At 42.0% G+C, this 19,639-nt stretch overlaps 2 protein-coding genes across 12 annotated transcripts in view; one reads left to right on the top strand and one right to left on the bottom strand.

Moving 5' to 3' along the window:
• LOC127512647 (integrin alpha-L-like) overlaps positions 1-19,639 on the top strand; it is a 343,148-nt gene that overhangs the window by 2,881 nt on the left and 320,628 nt on the right. For all 11 annotated transcript variants that reach the window (XR_007930234.1, XR_007930232.1, XR_007930231.1 and 8 more), the window contains one exon: positions 2,448-2,503. Coding sequence is in view for 7 of the 11 variants with exons in the window: in XM_051893749.1 (XP_051749709.1) it covers positions 2,448-2,503 (56 nt within the window). In the remaining 4 variants the exon portion in view is untranslated. The remainder of the gene's footprint in view (positions 1-2,447; positions 2,504-19,639) is intronic.
• LOC127512682 (uncharacterized) overlaps positions 1-19,639 on the bottom strand; it is a 124,340-nt gene that overhangs the window by 82,484 nt on the left and 22,217 nt on the right. The gene's annotated exons all lie outside the window — the stretch shown is intronic.

Here is a 19,639-nt window from a genome sequence, read left to right as displayed (position 1 = left end):
AAACTAGAAATTACAAACTTAATTTTCATGTGATATTTCTTTTATTTGTCTACTAACAACATTATTACCAATAACACCTATAAATAGTTCATATTTTTCACAGTTCTTCACAGAAGTATTTTTGTTCTAATTGTGCCCATGTCAGGTACAGTTACAGCACCCTAGTACAGTTGAAACATTCATCTCTATATTTTAACTGGCCTAACCAACTATTTTCAAACGTTAAAATGTCTTGAAAGCTATAATTCTACAAAAATATTTTTATTTCAGCTCTTCACTTTATTTGTTCTGTATTATATACAACTAATAATTTGTTATTCAATAGCAGAAAATCTAAGAGTTAAACAGCTCACAGTTCATTCTAACCCTAACCCTAAATCATTGAACACTTAAGATTAAGAGTTAAAATTAGGAATAGTTAATCTCTAAAACACTGAACGTCACCTTTAAGAGTGTCAAAATGCCATTTATTGTTTGAATTTCATGATAAAATGGACAGAATTTGAAAACAGAAACTTTTATTCTTATCAGAAGTAACAAAGCACAAAGCTTTTTGCAATTATTGGATGGGAGGCGCTACAAATAATATTTGATGTAGCAAAAAAACGCAGACCTGGCAACCCTGGCTTGAACTACAGGTGATTCATAGGGTCAAAAAGAATCTGCTTTAACGTCACTATTTTTAAACTGTTAAGGCGTTAAAATTCAACACGAGTGATTTTCTTCAAACACAGTATGTATGAGTTCCAGTCTGAACACGTTTTTCCGCATTCTTTTGATTGACAGGATATAATCGGCCCTGATCATCGGCAGTTTTTAAACAATCAGCCGATGGCCGATAGTGATAATAATAGCTTTTATCGGCTGATACCGATTGTTGGCCGATACATCGGTGCATCTCTATTAGAAACTCATACATTACATAGGCCCTTTTTTAGGCAGTTAGACATTAGGTTACCATCAGGTTAAATAAATTTACCAACACCATCCGATGAATGTATAACTGCTCTGCTGGGTTTTGGTTTGCCCTCAGCTTAGTTCTTTAACATTCACTTATGTGAGATGGAAAATATAAAAGCTTTCACATTTATTTTAATGGGTTTTGCTTTTGGTAATACAGCCACAGTGATCACACAATGAAAGTGCTAAACTGATACTTTCGAGTATGTATGGATTTTTCCCTACATGTCTTTTGCTATCAACAGCTTTGACATTCAGAACTATGACAAATGGATTGTTTCCTCACTCAAAAAAGGAAGTGAATTGCCAACTTTTGTGTGAATGTTTAAACACTGTTCTGCAAAAAATAAGTGTAAAAATAGTCCTAACATATGCCACTTAAAGGATTAGTTTACTTTCAAATGAAAATTACCCAAAGCTTTACTCACCCTCAAGCCATCCTAGGCTAGGTGCATATGACTTTCTTCTTTTTGATGAACACAATCGTTGATATTTTAATAAATATCCTGACGCATCCGAGCTTTATAATGACAGAATGCGTTACCAAACAAGTATGAGCTGAAGAAAATGTCTCCATCCACATCCATCCATCATAAACGTATTCCAGACAGCTCCGGAGGGTTAATAAAGGCCTTCTAAAGCAAAGTGATGCGATTGTGTAAAAAAAAATTATCCATATTTAACAAGTTATGAAGTAAAATATCAAGCTTCCACCAGACCGCCTTCCGTATTCAAATTACAGAAAAACGGAACTGCGCCGCGTCAGTTCCGTAAGTTGAATAGGGAAGGCGCAGGACAACAGCGTAAGCTTTTTGAAGAATACGGAAGGCGGTCTGGCGAAAGCTACATATATTACTTCATAACTTGTTAAATGTTTTTTTTTTTTTTTTTTTTTTTACACAAACGCATCGCTTTGCTTCAGAAGTTCCTTTATTAACCCTCTGGAGCCATGTGGAATATGTTTATGATGGATGGATGTGGATGGAGACACTTTCTTCAGCTCATACTCGTTTGGTAATGCATACTGCCATAATAAAGCTCGGATGCATCAGGATATTTATTAATATTTCTACGATTGTGTTCATCATAATGAAGAAATTCATATACACCAAGGATGGCTTGAGAGTGAGAAAAGCTTTGGGTAATTTTCATTTCAAAGTGAACTAATCCTTTAACATCAGCACTACTTCTTGTAAAGCTATTTTGAAATGTAACGTGATTGTATTGTGAGAGATGATATACAAATTCATTAAAAGTAAGTTAACATTTAAACTGTTTTACAACAGTTTTTGTTGTTTGAATTGACATTGAAGTATAGCATTAACAGTGCTCCTAGTGGTTGTGTCTTTAACGGCAGTCAAATACAACTTAAATAAATGCTGAAGTAATAAATGTAAAAAACTTGATGTCAGATTTTCCTGTTCATTGTAATCTTGAAATTAGATTTTCCTGTTCATTGTAATCTTGAAATTAGATTTCCCTTTCAGTTGATCCAGGCATTGCGTTTGGCTTATCTCTTGCCTGTGATGAAGATCAAGCTGTTGTAAGTAGTATTTTTTATTTGTTATGATAATAAAGATTGTAAACTACAGTTTCTAAAAAGAATTAGTGACACTTTTAATGTACATATTATTATTACTGTGGACATATTATTACACGACTCTCTAGATTACAAAACCTTATTGGTAAATCACTACGTGTTGGTGTCAGAGTGTATTTTTGTAATAATGACCAGCTGAATGTACATTATCCCTTACACACGGAGATTGCGCCCACACTTACCCCACACTTTGGTGACATTATGGTGCATAGTTGTTTATTAGTTAATGGTGAAGTTCATATCAGTCTGTAAAAGGGAACATCGAGGACACTCCTGAATCATAAAATGACAAATGACATGGCCTTGTGGATCCTGCAGCCTTGTGGATTTCACAGACATGTGAAAGTAAAGGCCATAAGTCTGCTAGTTCCTGGAAGCAAATCATCATTACCTAAAGAGAGAGCTATCCATTAGCATTGCCATTCATCTCAAAGGTAGTTGTTCGGCTGCCGCAGGACCACCCTTGAAGTGGTCAAGAAAGTTCCCGTAGTCAAGTCAAGTCACCTTTATTTATATAGCGCTTTTAACAATGCAGATTGTATCAAAGCAGCTTTACAGTGATAACTGGTATATAATTTTGGCTGCACAGCAGCTCTTAAAGAAAATGGTGTCATTATCCATCTTAAGTAAATTCAGTATTGATTCATTCCGATGTAAGAATCAATAGTTATTAATTTAGTTAATTTATCTATATCAGCACTGGAGTAAACAGTGATGTCATCACCCAGCTCAGTTCAGTTCGCATACAATGGTGTTAATGCAGGCAGATCAAAACACTGTTGAATATCAAATGTCAAGTGTCCCCAACTAAGCAAGCCAAAGGCAACAGTGGCAAGGAACCCAAACTCCAACAGGTGACATCAGGTGGCAAACAGGTGTTAAAATGGAGAAAAAAACCTTGGGAGAAACCAGGCTCAGTTGGGGGGCCAGTTCTCCTCTGGCCAACAGCGAACAGTGCTTTATGATAGCTGCCTGAATCATAATAAGTCCGATGGGATCGAAACAGTCAAAGTATTTATTCCAGTTCCATCCAGTTGAGGATCATATTCATCGCGCCGGTATGGATGGTTTGTTGAGGAACTGTGCCACTGGCTGTCGTGTCGATGAGGCCTTCACAGTGGATGATCTAGTTGATTCAATCTTTGCTGACACTTCAGGGCTGCGTTGTGGTCATGTCAAGGCGCGTAGTGTAGTTCCATTATGACCAGAGACCCTGTTAGGATGTTTATGTGTGCTGTTACACTAGGGCGTGTATGTGTGTATCTGTCAACTGTTTTTTGGGAACTGACTGCTGTCTTGCACAGCCATTAGATATTTGACCTCTTTCTGTTCCTCTCTTCTGTAAAAAGAAAATAAGGAACTTATGTGAGAAAGCATGTTGTCTTTCACACAAACTCACAGGCACATATGCACACACACTGAGGGCCTTTATTATAAGGTGCAGGGTTCAGAACTACAAGATTCAGCAGAAATCCCCTTGGCTTTATTTCCCAGATGTTTTCTTCTGTGCACAGAGCCGTGGGAACAGAGCAAGGCCCCGCTCTGCTTGTCAGGGACTGTGAATTACTATTGGTTATTATTAGGGATGCACCGATAGGATTTTTTGGGGCCCATACCAATACCGATTTTAACAAACAATTACTGGCCAATTCCAATAGCGATATTTGTCACTTGCTCTCTTATTTGAAATTTTGTTATTAAAATAGATAGCATTTTGATCATGTTTTAAATCAGCAAAGTTCAAAAACACATGCATTAAGTTATGCTAGCTAGTTTATTGCTGCATCCTCAAATAATTTCTAATGAACATGGATTGGATCCATTTAACATTCAGCTGGCCTACATAAATACAACAGAACAAAGATACATATGAAATAAACAGTGCTTTTAAGGTAGGTTTAACAGTTCTCAGAGACAGAAATAAAGTAAACAAATGTTAAATAACGTGAGGGTCACTGGCGGATACTTTGTACGCTCAGGTTGCACATGCGCATTTAATTGTTTTTGCAGTAATTAGTTTATCCACATGGTGGCAACCATGCCCTGGGGGCACGATTCACAAGGTAGTCAAAGAAAAACTGCATAAACAGAACAGACCGCATGCAAGCTACAGCGACAATGGAGGCCTACACAGACGAGAGATTGTGCGAACAGGTTAGAAAGTACCCTGATTTGTACAACTCTAACATGAAAGAATACAAAGATGTTTACATGGGTTGTAATTAGTGGCAAGAGATTGCTCAAAACTGTGCATGCGTCGAATGCCTGTGTATGCGTACAAGTTGAATGAAGTAAGGCTGTGCGTTCGACTGTATGTGTACACTAGTGTTCGCGTAAAAAAAGAAGTATACCCAGTGCTTCATGGTGATTTTTTTTGTAGTGAAAATGGACGCAATAAATTTAATAAAACATCAGTAACGTTTTGGCCATCATTCGGATAGGGATGGGGTCCACTACACTTAGGAAAGTTACAAAAGTTATTTAGTCAAGAATAGTGTGCGATTTTTTTTTTTTTTTTTTTTTTTTTTTTTTTTTTGTGTGTGTTTTGTTATTTGATTAACATTAAAACGCAGACAGCAGCGCTAGGATCATGCAACAGGCATTATACAGCTCAGTGCCTTCACGCAGTTAATTAATAAACCATCGGTTTGTTATATCGCCTTTTCCTGCTATAGCCGATATGCCAAAGGTTGTAAATTGAGCAAAAAATGGCCGATAAATATTGGCGGCCAATACTTCAGTGCGTCTCTAGTTATTATAGAAGAAAACTTGGAGCAAAGCAAGGCCAAAGAATAAGTCCATTCTTTGGACCCTCCTTTGCCTTCAGAACTGCATTAATTATTAGTGGCATTGATTCAACAAGGTATGGAAACATTCCTCAGAGATTTTGGTATCTTCATGCAGTTGCTGCAGATTTGTTGGCTGCCCAGGATGCAAATCTCCCACTCAACCACATTCCAAAGGTGCTGTATTTATTTGAGATCTGGTGACTGTGGAGGCCATTTGAGTATAGTGAACTCATTGTCATGTTCAAGAAAACAACTTGAGATGATATGAGCTTTGTGTCCACAGGAAAAATGTATTTGCTCAGTGGTTGCTTTTCCTAAGCTCATGAGCAGGGCCGGCCCAAGGTTTTATGGGGCCCTATAAGCAGAATTTTATTTGGGGGCCCCTCGGTTAAAATAACTTAAGATAAACTGTATCTTCTTATATAAAAAATAAATGTAAATGTACAAAACGGACAATATTAAATTAAATACTTAAATAATGACATAAAATGAAAAGATCAGATGTACCTGTAACAAGATAACAATAAAAAATAATTTATTAACATTAAAGGAATAGTTCACCCAAAAATGAAAATTGTCATCATTTACTTACTCTCAAGTTGTTTTAAACCTGAATGAATTTCTTTCTTCTGTTGAAAACAAACGTTATTTTGAAGAATGTGGGTAACCAAACAGTTGCTGGTTACCAACATTCTTCATATTATCTTCTTTTGTGTTCAGCAGAAGAAAAAAATCATACAGGTTTGGAACAAATTGAGAGTGAGTAAATAATGACAGATTTTTCATTTTTGGCTGAACTATCCCTTTAAAGACAAGGGGCAGCATATTTACTATTAGGCTGCTGTTACTTTAAGACCTGCACGCATCTAAAATACAGACATCTGATTTTTTTCCCTCAAGTGATTACTTTCACTTTAGACATAACCAGCTGTGTTTATGTAAACCTTGTGTGTATTTGACAGTATCAGTTCAATCAGACGCAAAAGATAACGTCCACTATTCGGGTGCTGTTTGACAGGCTTTTAGTGTGCACACGCTTCGGGTGTACACGCTCAGAAAAAGCACGTCAGAACAGCACACAAATGAAATGTTTAACCAACAAGGCTTTAAAGCCTTATGAACTTTTGTGATTGCGAATAAGTGCTGTATTAACATGTGATGCAAATGTACGTTGTGTTTACAGTATTGGGACAGAGGCATAGAATGACTAAACACCCGTTAATCAACTTGCAAATTAAATAAGTAAATATAAGATAACAATGACCTTAATAATAATCACCTTAAAAGGGGCACAATAACTTAGAAATGCATCTAAAGGCTGCAAATGGGTACTTGCATTGACTTCAGTTGCTGAGTAAGTCCAGATTTGGTAGATTCTGGAGATTCTTGATGATTTTGTCAGGAGTGCACTGAAGCGTTCACTTGGGTTCTTCTGGGTGGTCCACGTTGAATCCAATGAAGTTAACTTGAAGATAAAATTGCCAGAAGAAGACAGGAAGCGTGATGTCTCAAAAGAGATTGAGCAAAGATGTACCTGATCTGAGGACTCTTAAAGGCCCTATCAGTTCACACCCATTTCGGTGAGGTGACCAATCAAAGATGACCGGGAGAAGGTCTTTGTTCTATCTTGTCACCCTGTTTGCATGTTTATGTTGGTCTGGAGAATTTGTGCAGCTTTACACAAAAGCATGGTAAAAGTATTCTGATGCATTTTATCATAGCATACTATACACCATTAATTATGAAATGAAAAAAGGGATTCTTTTAATACCAAGAAAGATGGGGATTTGAAGACATTAAAACAAGTGATACATACACCTGGATATCATCATTTGAACTTACCTTAACATAACTAAAGAATCATAATTAGGCTAATATAACATAAGGACATACATAAAACATAGAGAAAATACTATATACAGTTGGGACAGTTTGATTGTGGGTAAAAATGGAGTCAATGTCCTTTTCCGATGGGAATTGAAAGTTTGTCTCTAGTTTCTGTCCAAATGGCTGGCACTGTCTGATGATGGGGTAGAGGGAATCACCTTCTGTCTTTGAAGCTTGCAGAGAGCTCCAGACACTGTCTCTGCTAAGGTCGTTCATGGGAGCTGAGGTGATAATGGCCTTTAAAGAGAACTGGTTTTGCGACTCTTTGGGGCCGGTGACATAGTTTGAACAAGAGGGGAGAGAAAAGGAAGGATTTTATGATGCCTAAAGCATTTTGATCACATCCATTTACACTATCACAGATCCACCAAGTCTACACTACATCTCCCATCATCCTCCTTGGCTCTCACCTGCACACACTTCACCATCACCTCTCCTGGATACTAATCACACGCACCTGCACCTCGTCTGCACCATCATTATAGCACCTACGTAACCACATACCTCGCTTCGCTTACTTTTCCTGTCTTGTTCTACGAAGAGGACCTTCTCCAGTGTTTCTCCAGTGTTTCTTCAACATTCTCCAAGTGATATTCTCCAGTGATTCTCCTGAGCTTACCTCCTGTGTTTCTCCAGCGTTTTCTCCTCTCCAGCGTCTCCCTTCGTCAGTCTCCAGTGTTTCCGTGTCTGCTACTCACCAACCAGCGAGGTGTGTGCTTCCCATCTGTCCTCCCTCTGGTTCACCCTCAATCTCCTGTAAGCAAAGACATTCCATTATAATCATCATCATCAGTACTGTCAAAGTCTCCATTGAACTTTCTGCTTACCTGCCATCATTCCATTTACTCAGCTGCTGTCAATAAAGACTTCTGTTTCATTGTAATCCTCTGTCTGAGTCTCATTCCGTAACAGAAGACTGAACCTGAACAGCAGACAGCACAATGCGCACCAACTCTTTTGATCCTGAAGATCTGCTCCTATCCCTTTACCAAAATGGTAGTCTGATTGAGGACTACGTGGAGGATTTTTAGAGCTCTCCAACATGGTCCCCTGGAATGGGAGCACTTTAAAAACTCTTTTTTTGGAAGTTGATTCTCTTTTTAAACAGATCCCAGTGGCTTCAGCAACCACTTGTTCTCTGCAGCGCTACATCAATGATGTATTGTTAATATGTGGATCTTCTTTCACAATAGGTGAAGTGGCTGAAATTATCACTCCACTATCCCAACTAGCACATCTTTCTTCTGTCCTTCAGTCCCCTGTAGCCTAATGCATCAAATCCTCATCAGCCCTAGATCTCCTCACGCAAGCATGTGATTCCAAAGTTCCTTCCGGCCCAGTGGTTAACATTAAGAGTCCCATACCCAGAACCAGAAAAAGTGTTTCTTTAAGCATGAATTTGATTTCCTGCAGATCCTCCTTTAATTTCAGTACGGACAGCTGTTAAGAGGCATAGTACCTCCAAACATTTGTCAATGCCTGTTTTCTCCTGTAAATCCATTCCAAAGTCTTGTCCTAAGATGGCCACCATTCCAGAGTCTCATGGCCACCATTCCAAGGTCTCGTTCAGTCATGGCCACCATTCCAGAGTTTTGTCCCGTCATGACCACCACGTCTGAGCCCTCAGCCAATATGGCCGCCACGCCTGAGCCCTCAGCCCAGATGGCCTCCACGCCAGAACCCTCTGCCAAGATGGCCGCCTTGCCTGTGCCCCTGGGATTACTAGTGGAGGATGAGGGGATGTCTTGGAACCCAGATATGGCTCCAGTCCCCGAGCTCAGCCCAGAGTTGACTCCAGCCCCCGAGTACAGCCTAGAGAAGGCTCTCGACCCCCAGTTCAACCCTGAAAGGACTCCAGTCCCCAAGCTCAGCCCAGAACTGGCTCCAATCCCAGAGTCCAGCCCAGATATGGCTTCTGTTCGCGAACTCAGCCCTGAATCAACAGTACATCCCAGTGTTGGCTACATCCCCAGAGTCTGCTCCAGAAAGTGCTCCAAGGCCTACCTGTCCACGACCAAAGAGGCTGTCCTTGAACTGTCAGCTCCGCCCTGGGCTCCTGAACTGCTGGTTCCACCCTGGGCTCCTGAGCCGCCGGCTCCGCCCCGGGCTCCTGAACCACCGGTTCCACCTTGGCCTCCTGAACTGCCCTGCCGCCAGGGCAACCCTTCACCTGAAGCTCTAATGAGAAGAACACGCTCCCATGTTAGGGAAAGAAGAGAGTGGAAAAAATTCTGGATTTTTTTAATAAAAAAAAATAAATAAAAATAAAGTAGTTTGAACCATACACACGTTTTCATTGCGTTATTGTATACACACCAGCCGCTGCTGACTTTTCATTTTTGCCGTGTGAACAAGCTCGCGTCTTTTGCGTCATAAAAATGTGATTGGTGTATGTGATCGGCAAGCTGAGAGACTACGTATAGAATCAAATGAAGTAACTGACAACATTTTTGGATAAGTGGCCGATCATTTGGAGCATTCCTAGAAACTATACAAAAAGGTTTTTTTCAATGCTGATGTGCTGCCCACAAGGCTATGTCTCTGACTGAGCTTTCTCTAAGCTCAGGATGCTATGGGCTGATTATTCTCTTATATGTCTCATTTAGGTATCAGCTTTGTTTTCTGGTGCCAGCTGCATAAACTTAAGCATAGTTGCAGCAGTAACCAAAAGGCAATCAGTCTTACTTTTTCTATTCAAATTAAACAGATATACCTTTTTATGTAACTGACTTAAAGTTATTACCAGTTTTGAAGAAAAAAAAATTAGATGACTAATTTTTAAGAGTAGTCTAAGAGGTTTTTGCAAACAGCCACAGATGTCTTCAATTTTATTTTAGGAGAAACATGTTAAATTTTAAAATTTTACTAATATTGTAAATACTGAAAATATCATTTAAATCTCTGGCTGTCTCTGGAGACGATGGAGTATCTGTGCCCAAGTCAGTCTGTTGTGGAATTGCAGTGCCTGCTGTGGCTGAACAGTCCAATACGAGAGCGGCAGAGTCTGTTGCAGTTCCTACAGGAACTGTTTCTATGGGCATTGGCTCTGCTCTCTGCCGTCTACGCTGCCTCTTCTCCTCCCACTGTTCCTCTCTCTTTCCCTCGTTCAGCTTTATGCTGGTCCTTACGGTGATCCGCCAGCTGACACGATCTGTGATGGCAGCTTCCAAGTCTGCGGGATTCAGGCTTCCGGCTTTCAGGTAACGCTTGCGGACGTCTTTGTACCGGAGCGCTGGTCTGCCTGTTGGTCTAGTGCCAGAGGCGAGCTCACCATACATGCTGTCCTTAGGAATCCGGCCATCCTGCATTCAGCAGACATGGCCGAGCCAGCGTAGGCGTCTTTGTGAGAGGAGTGCGTGCATGCTGAATGTTTTTGCCTGAGCCAGCACTTCAGTGTTTGGGACACGGTCCTGCCAGGTGATGCACAGTATCCTCCTTGTTGTTACAGTCACTGTGGTCTTCTTTTGTTCTTATAGAGCGTAATGATGTTGGCATCTCGCATGTCCTGAGGAACTGTTCCCTCCTCCCAACACTGAAGTAAGAGTTCATGGAGGTGGCCGAGGAGAACACTCTTATTGCCAGCCTTGATGACCTCTGGGGGAATGCCGTCACTGCCTGGAGCTTTGCCACATGCTAAAAGGTCAATAGCCTTACTGAGCTCGTCCACAGTGGGCAAAGCATCAAGTTCTTCCATCTCGGGCAAGGAGGTGTAGTGAACAGCACCTTCCAGGGCCCAGTTTATGGCCAGGCCCCTCTCTGTCCGTAACAGCGGACAAAGGTTTGCTACATTTTGATTGGATCTTGGTGGACTAACACAAACAAACTGTCCAACGCCATCAGATAAAGATGTAAGGACAACATCCAGACACCTCTTAGAGGGCAAGAAGAAGACCTCTTGTACCAAGCCTGGGAAGGACAGGACTTCTCATTGGTCCACATGCAGTTTCTGCCCTTCACCCATCTAGAGACTACTTCCTAAGGTTGGCCAGAGACTGCCATAAAAATTCCTCGGGACCTCAGCAGCAATGGGTGAAACAAAGAGAGATCACAAAGATCCATCCAAATCCATTCAAAACTATGTTTGAAAACCTTAGAACTGATGCAAACTACACATTCATTTCATACTTATTCACAGAAATAAGTATTCTCAGTGACAGCTATTTGTAGTGCAACATCTGACACAAATTCAGCTGTTAATGTACAATTGAATGAATGCATGACGGTTCAATCTTCTTCCATCATGTTTAGTCTCTATTTGTTTAGAATATTGCCAAAGGTATTCTGGTGGTGGTTTGGAAAGTGAGAAATGCATTGGTAAACTTTAAAGACACTGTAAAGACTTCCAACTTTGTGCTTTATGCAAATGAGTTCCACAGGGGAAAGAAGGGTGGGCCACACTGTGTGTGTCCCCTCTGATGCCAGCAGCCAATCACAGCACTCGAATGGAGAAGCGCCAAATTGCAATCTCCTCCTCATCAGAAAGGGATAAAGGTACCCTTTCAACAGACATTCCTTGTTCTGAGTCTGTCCTGCACGGGGATAGACATTAACAGACACACCTCGTTCTGAGTCTGCCCTTCAAAGGGGAAAGACATAACAGATATACCGTTCTGGGTCTCAACTCTGTAAGGAGTGAGACATTAACAGATATGCCGTTCTGAGTCCCGGCTTGCGAAGCTGAGACACTAACAGAAACAACACCGTTCTGAGCCTCTGGTCCATCCAGAGAGACAACAACAGGTCCCACGATCTGAGTCTACAGCTTGTGAGGCAGCAACAGAGACGACCACATTCTGAGCCTCCAGCCTGTGAGGAAAGAGACATTAACAACCACTACGTTCAGAGTTTCCGTCCAGTGAGACAATAACGATATTTGCAACAAGGTTAAGCTCAGGAGAGCAAACCTTGCTTCCAAGGTACCTTCGTCTGCGTGTTCCAGATTGTTAAGGACCTTCTGCACCTACGCCAGGGCCTCATCTGCGTGTTCCAGATTTTAGGACCCTTTGGTGCTCCAGGAGATCAGCATCCCACAGAGCTTCGTGTTCAAGACTGTTGAAACAGATTCTGGCTCCTCTCCCCACTGCATTGTCACCCAGCACAACCAGTGGAAGACGTCACCGTCATCGGACTCAACCACGTGGAATGTAAATATCACTTAACCAAACCTCTTTCCAGAGACCTTGACATTGTTGTATATTATCAGTATATAATTTCCTAATTCCCATTAGATGTAATATAGCTGATGTTAGTTAATAACAAATAACCTCTCGTTTATTTGTTTGGTGCATAATAAGGTTCTCCACCTTATTATTTTCAGAGAAACAGTTTATCTTTCCATAAGATAGCTTAACCTTGTTGCAAATATCGTTATTGTCTCACTGGACGGAAACTCTGAACGTAGTGGTTGTTACTGTCTCTTTCCTCACAGGCTGGAGGCTCAGAAGGTGCAGAAGGTCCTTAACAATCTGGAACACGCAGACGAAGGTACCTTGGAAGCAAGGTTTGCTCTCCTGAGCTTAACCTTGTTGCAAATATCGTTATTGTCTCACTGGACGGAAACTCTGAACGTAGTGGTTGTTAATGTCTCTTTCCTCACAGGCTGAAGGCTCAGAACGTGGTCGTCTCTGTTGCTGCCTCACAAGCTGTAGACTCAGATCGTGGGACCTGTTGTTGTCTCTCTGGATGGACCAGAGGCTCAGAACGGTGTTGTATCTGTTAGTGTCTCAGCTTCGCAAGCCGGGACTCAGAACGGCATATCTGTTAATGTCTCACTCCTTACAGAGTTGAGACCCAGAACGGTATATCTGTTATGTCTTTCCCCTTTGAAGGGCAGACTCAGAACGAGGTGTGTCTGTTAATGTCTATCCCCGTGCAGGACAGACTCAGAACAAGGAATGTCTGTTGAAAGGGTTCCCTTTCTGATGAGGAGATTGCAATTTGGCGCTTCTCCATTCTCCACTCTTCCATAGCCACACTTAACTTAATCACTTGTATTCTATGTATCTTATGCACTTTATTCCTTTATCATTCATGGTATTCATTTAGTAGTTGTGTTAGTTATTCTTGTTTATCTTTTGTTAATAAAATTTATTTTATTACACTTGTGTCTTCCTTGTGCTGATAATACAGAAGAGGCTCTACAAGTTAGCAATCTCACCAATCTTTCAAATAAATCAGTTGACCACTTTACATTAATTCTAAATGAATGAAAAACCCCTTTTGAGAGTGTTCTCATACTGCTGAGGTAAAAGACCTTGACTGGTGCCCTAAACTAGGAAAAAGGGGGGAAGTGGTCATCTGATGTACTCATAACCACACCTTAAGAGACGTGTAATCCAAAAATTACAATGTCAGCGGTGACGTGAGTACCAATCCCTATTTTACTTCGCGTCCTTGAATGGGCGAAAGTAAAAATCACTACAGAGGTGGTGCTCTCCATTACAGTGTCAGTGACGACGCTCCCTCAAGTATAGCTGCTGGTAGTGCTCCACCTATCTCTCCATCTGCTTTCCGCGGTCCGTGATGACGTCGCCTGTAGCGGACCTCAGGGGAGCGATCTTGATGGTACTTGGGCCAAATGCTTTTTTCATGCCCTCATACATGGCGCGGATGTTCCCACAGTCTGCAGAGAGCTGAATGCTCTGACAGAGGTTCAGCCAATAATCATTAGCGCATTTCCTGGCAGTCCGCTGGGCATCGTTTCTGGCATTCCGGAGTGCAGCTAATGCATTCTCTGAAGGCTCGTGCTTGAAGTCTAACAGAGCTGTACGTTTGGCTGTGATGGATGGCTCAAGTTCGGTTATTCCTGCTTCAAACCAGTCAGGATTTTTCTTCTCCTGCTTGCCAAAGGTTGCCATGGCTGAGTTATAGATGGCGTCACGAATGTGGCTCCATCTCTCTTCAGCACTGCTGTCTGGGCAGTCCTTAAGGGCCACTTCAATAGCACTGGTAAAGCGTGTACAAACTTCTGGGACTGATGTCAGGGCTGTGTTGATACATGGCCGTCCTTTCTGCTTGGAATTGTGGATCCGCTTGGGGTAAAGACGTACCTTGCTCCCAACCAGTGAGTGGTCAGTGTCACAATCGGCACTATGGTAGCTGCGGGTTGTGAGAACGCAGTTCAACAGGGATCTTCTGGTAATAACAAGATCCAGCTGGTGCCAGTGATGGGATCTGGGGTGATGCCAGGACATTTGATGGCAGGGTTTTTTCGGTCGTTTCCCTAAGCTCCAAGCACCCATTGAAGCAGGCAGACTGTGGCGGGTCAGCACCTTACTGGCTGGGGGCTGCCCAGCTTAAGGCGGCCGTTAGCTGACCAGTGGAACACGATGATCCCTCCCACCATCGAAGACAACCCGTAGCACCTGAGCTTATGCCAATCCGCTCTAGGCTTATAACTCGTAACTGCCATCTCCTGTGTTGTGTTGTCGCTAGAACAGCGGCACTGGAGTGACCTCTCCAGGGCGCAAACCTGGGCAAAATGTATGGAGATCCTGGAATGCCCAGTCGTCAAGAGCCCCCTCTCGGCCTCACCTATGTAGTCCAAAGGAATGCAGAGCAATACGTTTGGCACCGGCTTGGCTGCAGGAGCTCCCGGAACAGTGCGTGAATACAGGGAACTGTCCGCCTTCAGTGCCCCACTCCTGATTTGAAAGGTTTGCTCCCCCCCACTTGGCCGTTGGATCAGTCCAGGATCTCTTCCGCCCTTTAGCCGTTGGCTGCCAAAAGCAGCTCATCCGCCTAGTGGTGCAGTGTGAACACCACCCCCTCACGTGGTTTAGCCCGCCAGCTGAGGTAGTTTACCGGGGTGTGGCACGTGGAGCCAACACGTGAGGGATTTGGGAGATGGATGAGAACCAGTGTTGCCCGTCCACCCTACCAAGTAGGGTGCAGCTACCGGACAGCAAAGGTACTACCTCTATCCATACCCCCTACACCCCATCATTTAAATAGCATTATACATTTAAGAATATGAATTGTTACTCGTTTAAATTTATCTTCAATGCCAGCATTGTATATGCAGCGCATATTCCAAACAAGGGATTAGACAAGTGTAAGATGTTTAGTCTAAGAAAAATACTTTCTTTTTAACAAATGTAATTCTAGTGTACCAGTGCTTCATGGTTGATGCATAACCTTTTTTTCTTCATTTAACATTGCAAAGTTTGTCTTGTACAACCCATTTTGCATGCATGTAAATATAGGTCATGATTTCCTCTGTTAAATCATTGTGAAACAAAACACTGTCTACACCAAACTTCAAATATGAGCATGCATGTATTTTACTTGATTGAAATGGTGTGGATGAATGAGATAGAAGCTACCCAAAGGGAAGAAAACTTAAATATCTCAAATGTTTCTGCTAGACATAAATGAGGTTACATTAACATCAAATGGAGACTTTTGCTTGAGTACCTGCTTCTCACTCTTTTCCTGAGACAAAAACTCTAACAGACGGTCACGTTTGGTTTTGGGTTTTGTTCATGTTCTTGTTTTCATTTTTATGATTTCATGTCTTTTATTTTGTCATTTTCTTCATGTAGTTTGTGTCATGCCTCCCTTGCTCCTCATGCGCTCCCTTAGACAATGTGTCATTTGCTGATTGGTTGTTTATAGTCATTGGTTCCCTTGGTCCTTGTGTTTCTTGCCCATTGGCTGTTGTTGTCATGTGTTCCCCAAGTTCTTGTATTAAAGCCCTCATGTTACCATTGTTCGCTTGTCTAGCTTTGTTCACTGTAATCTGCTGTTGCTGAGTACAATACCAGCGGATGGCCCACCACTGCTCCATGTCCCAGGCCTAACACTGCTCCACGGTCAAGGCCCACCAATGATCCACAGTCTGCCACTGCACCACGAACCATGTTTGTCACTGCACCATGATCCAGGTCCACCACTGCACCATGGCCCAGGTCTCCCAGTGCACCAATACCCTCTGCTGCACGGACCAGGTCCGCCCATGCTCCACGGCCCAGGCCCGCCCATGCTCTATGGCCCAGGTCCGCCCATGCTTCATGGCCCAGGCCCGCCATTATCATTGCCACAGTCCAGGTCCTGTCCCCCTGCACGGGCCTGGCCCACCATCCCTCCCCCAAGACCGTCTCCGCTCCTCCACCCTCCTGAACTTCTTGTTGTTTTGGATTTTGGGGGGGAGTTTCTATAGGGCATCTGGAGCCACCCTTTTTGAGGGGGGCATATGTCACGTTTGGTTTTGAGTTTTGTTCATGTTCTTGTTTTCATGTTTCATGTTATGATTTCATGTCTTTTATTTTGTCATTTTGTTCATGCAGTTTGAGTTGTACTTCCTTTGCTCATGTGCTCCCTTAGTCAATGTGTCATGTGCTGATTGGTTGTTTATGGTCATGTGTTTCTGAGTTCTGTTTGTCAGTGGTTCCCTTGTTCCTTGTGTCTCTTGCCCATTGGCTGTTGTTGTCATGTGTTCCCCAAGTTCTTGGGCATGTTCAAGCTTAAACCGGTGCGCAACGTTTTGCTACTGTTTCCGGGTTGAACGACATGTTTCCTGGAAACGGTGTGCAACGGGGTTTGAGATACGTTTTCTCTTGTTTGGTGGGTGTGTCAAAAATGTCAGCCCAATCAGCAACAACATGTATATAAACCACGCGGTATTAAAGAGACAGCTCGCACAATGGGTATGAATGTAACATAAAAGTACTATACATATTTATTTATATATTTTGCTATTGTATTTTGGAGTGACACTTTCATAAACTTTTCTATTCTCCTCTGATTATATAATGGTAAATATTACAATATCATAGCACAACAATAGTGATCATCAATAATGATAAGCCTAATACTCACAATAAAAATAATAAGGTCATATAGATCATAACAGTCTCAGAGGTAAGAAGTGGATTATCCTTCATCTGAAATGTTTGTCTTTTCATCCTGAAAAGCGAAGCAAATGTTGGATCACAATAATTAGGAACCAGTTTCCACAAATCCCTTCACTCGATTGGGATGTTCTCTTTCATTCTGGACGGCAAGGGCAGTGACTGTAATATTGAGCGTATTTTGCAGTATTAAACACGTATTTCATCAGGCTCCGAAAATTCTTCAAAAAGAACACAAAGAATGGCCTTCTCAGCTGCCATAGTTGCAACTCTTGCATCATCAGAACAGGGTGTTCAACGCACCACTGTTTCCGTTTAAAAACCGTTTTGCAATGTTTTGTTGGGGCTGAACGCAGCCATTGTATTTAAGCCCTCATGTTACTAGGCTTGTTCGACTTGATGCAGCGGTAGGAAAGATGAGCTCTTTAAAATTGCTGATTTCTTTAAAATAGAAATTCCTCGCTATGCATCCAAGCAAGCGGTTAAAACGTTATTATATAACAAATTGGTGCAGCAACAAATTTTGCCTGAGGAGTCAGGGTTAGGAAATGTGCTGGAGGGAGCTGCTGCGCTGGTGGAGGCCGACGAGAAGCCCTCTCCTGTTATGCTTTCTCCTGTACGCCCCAGCGATCCGTTTTTTGTGCCTCAAAGTACCCCATTGGTTGCAGCAACGTCAGTCACCGATCCACTAATTACGTTAAAACTAAAAGAATTGGAGCTAAGAGTAAAGATGGAAGAGAAAGAAACTAAGAAGCTCTGGCTGAGAGAACTAGAGCTGGAAATGAAAAAGGATACGCAACTTTGTGGGTTTCGTGGTCGGCCTCAACCGACTGTGGAGCTCACCGGGGGGTTCACCTGCTTTTCCCTCATTCACTCAGCTGCCTTCGGGCCCTGCGCCGGGCTCTCTTGGTCCCGCTCCAATCCCAGATGTGAATAGTTCTCCCTTATTTGATGTGAGTAAGCATATTAATTTGGTACCTCCTTTTCGAGAAGCTGAGGTCGATTCGTACTTCACGGCTTTTGAGCGTGTCGCCGCTACATTGCAATGGCCTAAAGAGATGTGGGCTCTGCTATTGCAATGCAAGCTGGCCGGAAAAGCCCAAGAAGTATGTTCAGCATTACCGATAGAGAAAAGTCTGGACTACGATGTGATCAAGGCAACTGTTCTGCGTGCTTACGAGTTAGTGCCAGAAGCTTATAGACAACGATTTAGGGCCTTAAAAAAAACTGACAGACAAACATTTGTGGAGTTTGCAAGGGAAAAACAAACCCTTTTTGACAAATGGTGTATGGCAAGTAAAGTAAACACTGTTGAGGATTTAAGAGAATTAATTTTATTGGAGGATTTTAAAGGTTGTGCTCATGAAAACTTGGTGGTATATTTGAACGAACAGAAAGTGATGTCTCTCTCAGCAGCCGCCGTACTTGCTGATGAGTTCGTTTTGACCCACCGAACTGTTTTTTCTCCAGTGGGGAGGTTTGACAAAGTAGCTGTCCATAGTGCTGAAATGCAGGGGAGGGGAGGACGAGATGTTAATGCCAGGTATAGCCGAGGTGGGGCGTATGGAGGGGGCAGATTTGCGAAAAGTCGATCTAGTGATGGGCGAGTTTGTTTCTTCTGCCTAAATAAATAAATAAGTACAGCCTGTAAGAATATTAGACCAAAAAAATATAATAGAGGAGCTAAACCCATTAGTTTTAGCAGAAATAGAAAAGACACATGCATAAAAAAGTACATTACATAAATAATAATAATAATAATAATAATTAAAAAGGATATGAAAATAAGAGGAGGTTCAGGCATGTCACTCCATCTTAGAGGGAGGAGAGTTGTTCAAAATATCTTATGAAGGGGGACCAAATGTCCTGAAACTTACGCTTCAAACCTCAAATCATATATTTAATCTTTTCCAACTGAATGTGAAACATTACTTCTTTTATCCAGCTGCTATGGGTTGGAGGGTCTGCTCTTTTCCACTGAAATAAAATAATATAATAATATAGTTCTATAACCTCAGGCACCACACCAAAAATACCAATCATAGGATCAGGATCAATCAAGATATCATATATATGTTTATATGACTCAAAAATCTTTCTCCAAAACTCCTCCAGCTATGGATACACCCAGAACATATGAGCGGTTGTAGTGGGCGATTGTGAACATCTATTGCAGGTAGGGCTGACATTTGGATAAATCTTGGCTAGTTTGGAGTTAGTGAAATGGAGCCTATAAAGAACCTTAAATTGAATTAATCCATGCCTCGCACAAGGAGAGGAGGAGTGCACCTGATTTAAAGCATTTTGCCATTCTTCATCTGTGAATTCTCTACCCAAATCACTTTGCCAGGCTTTACGAATATCATCCAGGCTCTGTGGATTTATAGAAATTATCAAAGAGTATATGTTTGAAATGAGTCCTGTTATGTGGGTTCAAATCAAGCACAGACTCAATAGGTGAGGTAGGGGGAATTTCAGGAAAGGAGACATGGACCTTCTTGATGAAACTCCTAATCTGCAAGAATCGGAAAAAGTGAGAACTAGGTAAAGAA

The sequence above is a fragment of the Ctenopharyngodon idella genome, chromosome 5 (genome assembly GCF_019924925.1).
Source record: "Ctenopharyngodon idella isolate HZGC_01 chromosome 5, HZGC01, whole genome shotgun sequence".
Classification (NCBI taxonomy): Eukaryota; Metazoa; Chordata; class Actinopteri; order Cypriniformes; family Xenocyprididae; genus Ctenopharyngodon; species Ctenopharyngodon idella.
Note: the sequence above shows the minus strand (reverse complement) of the source record. Positions and strands in the feature narration are given on the sequence as shown.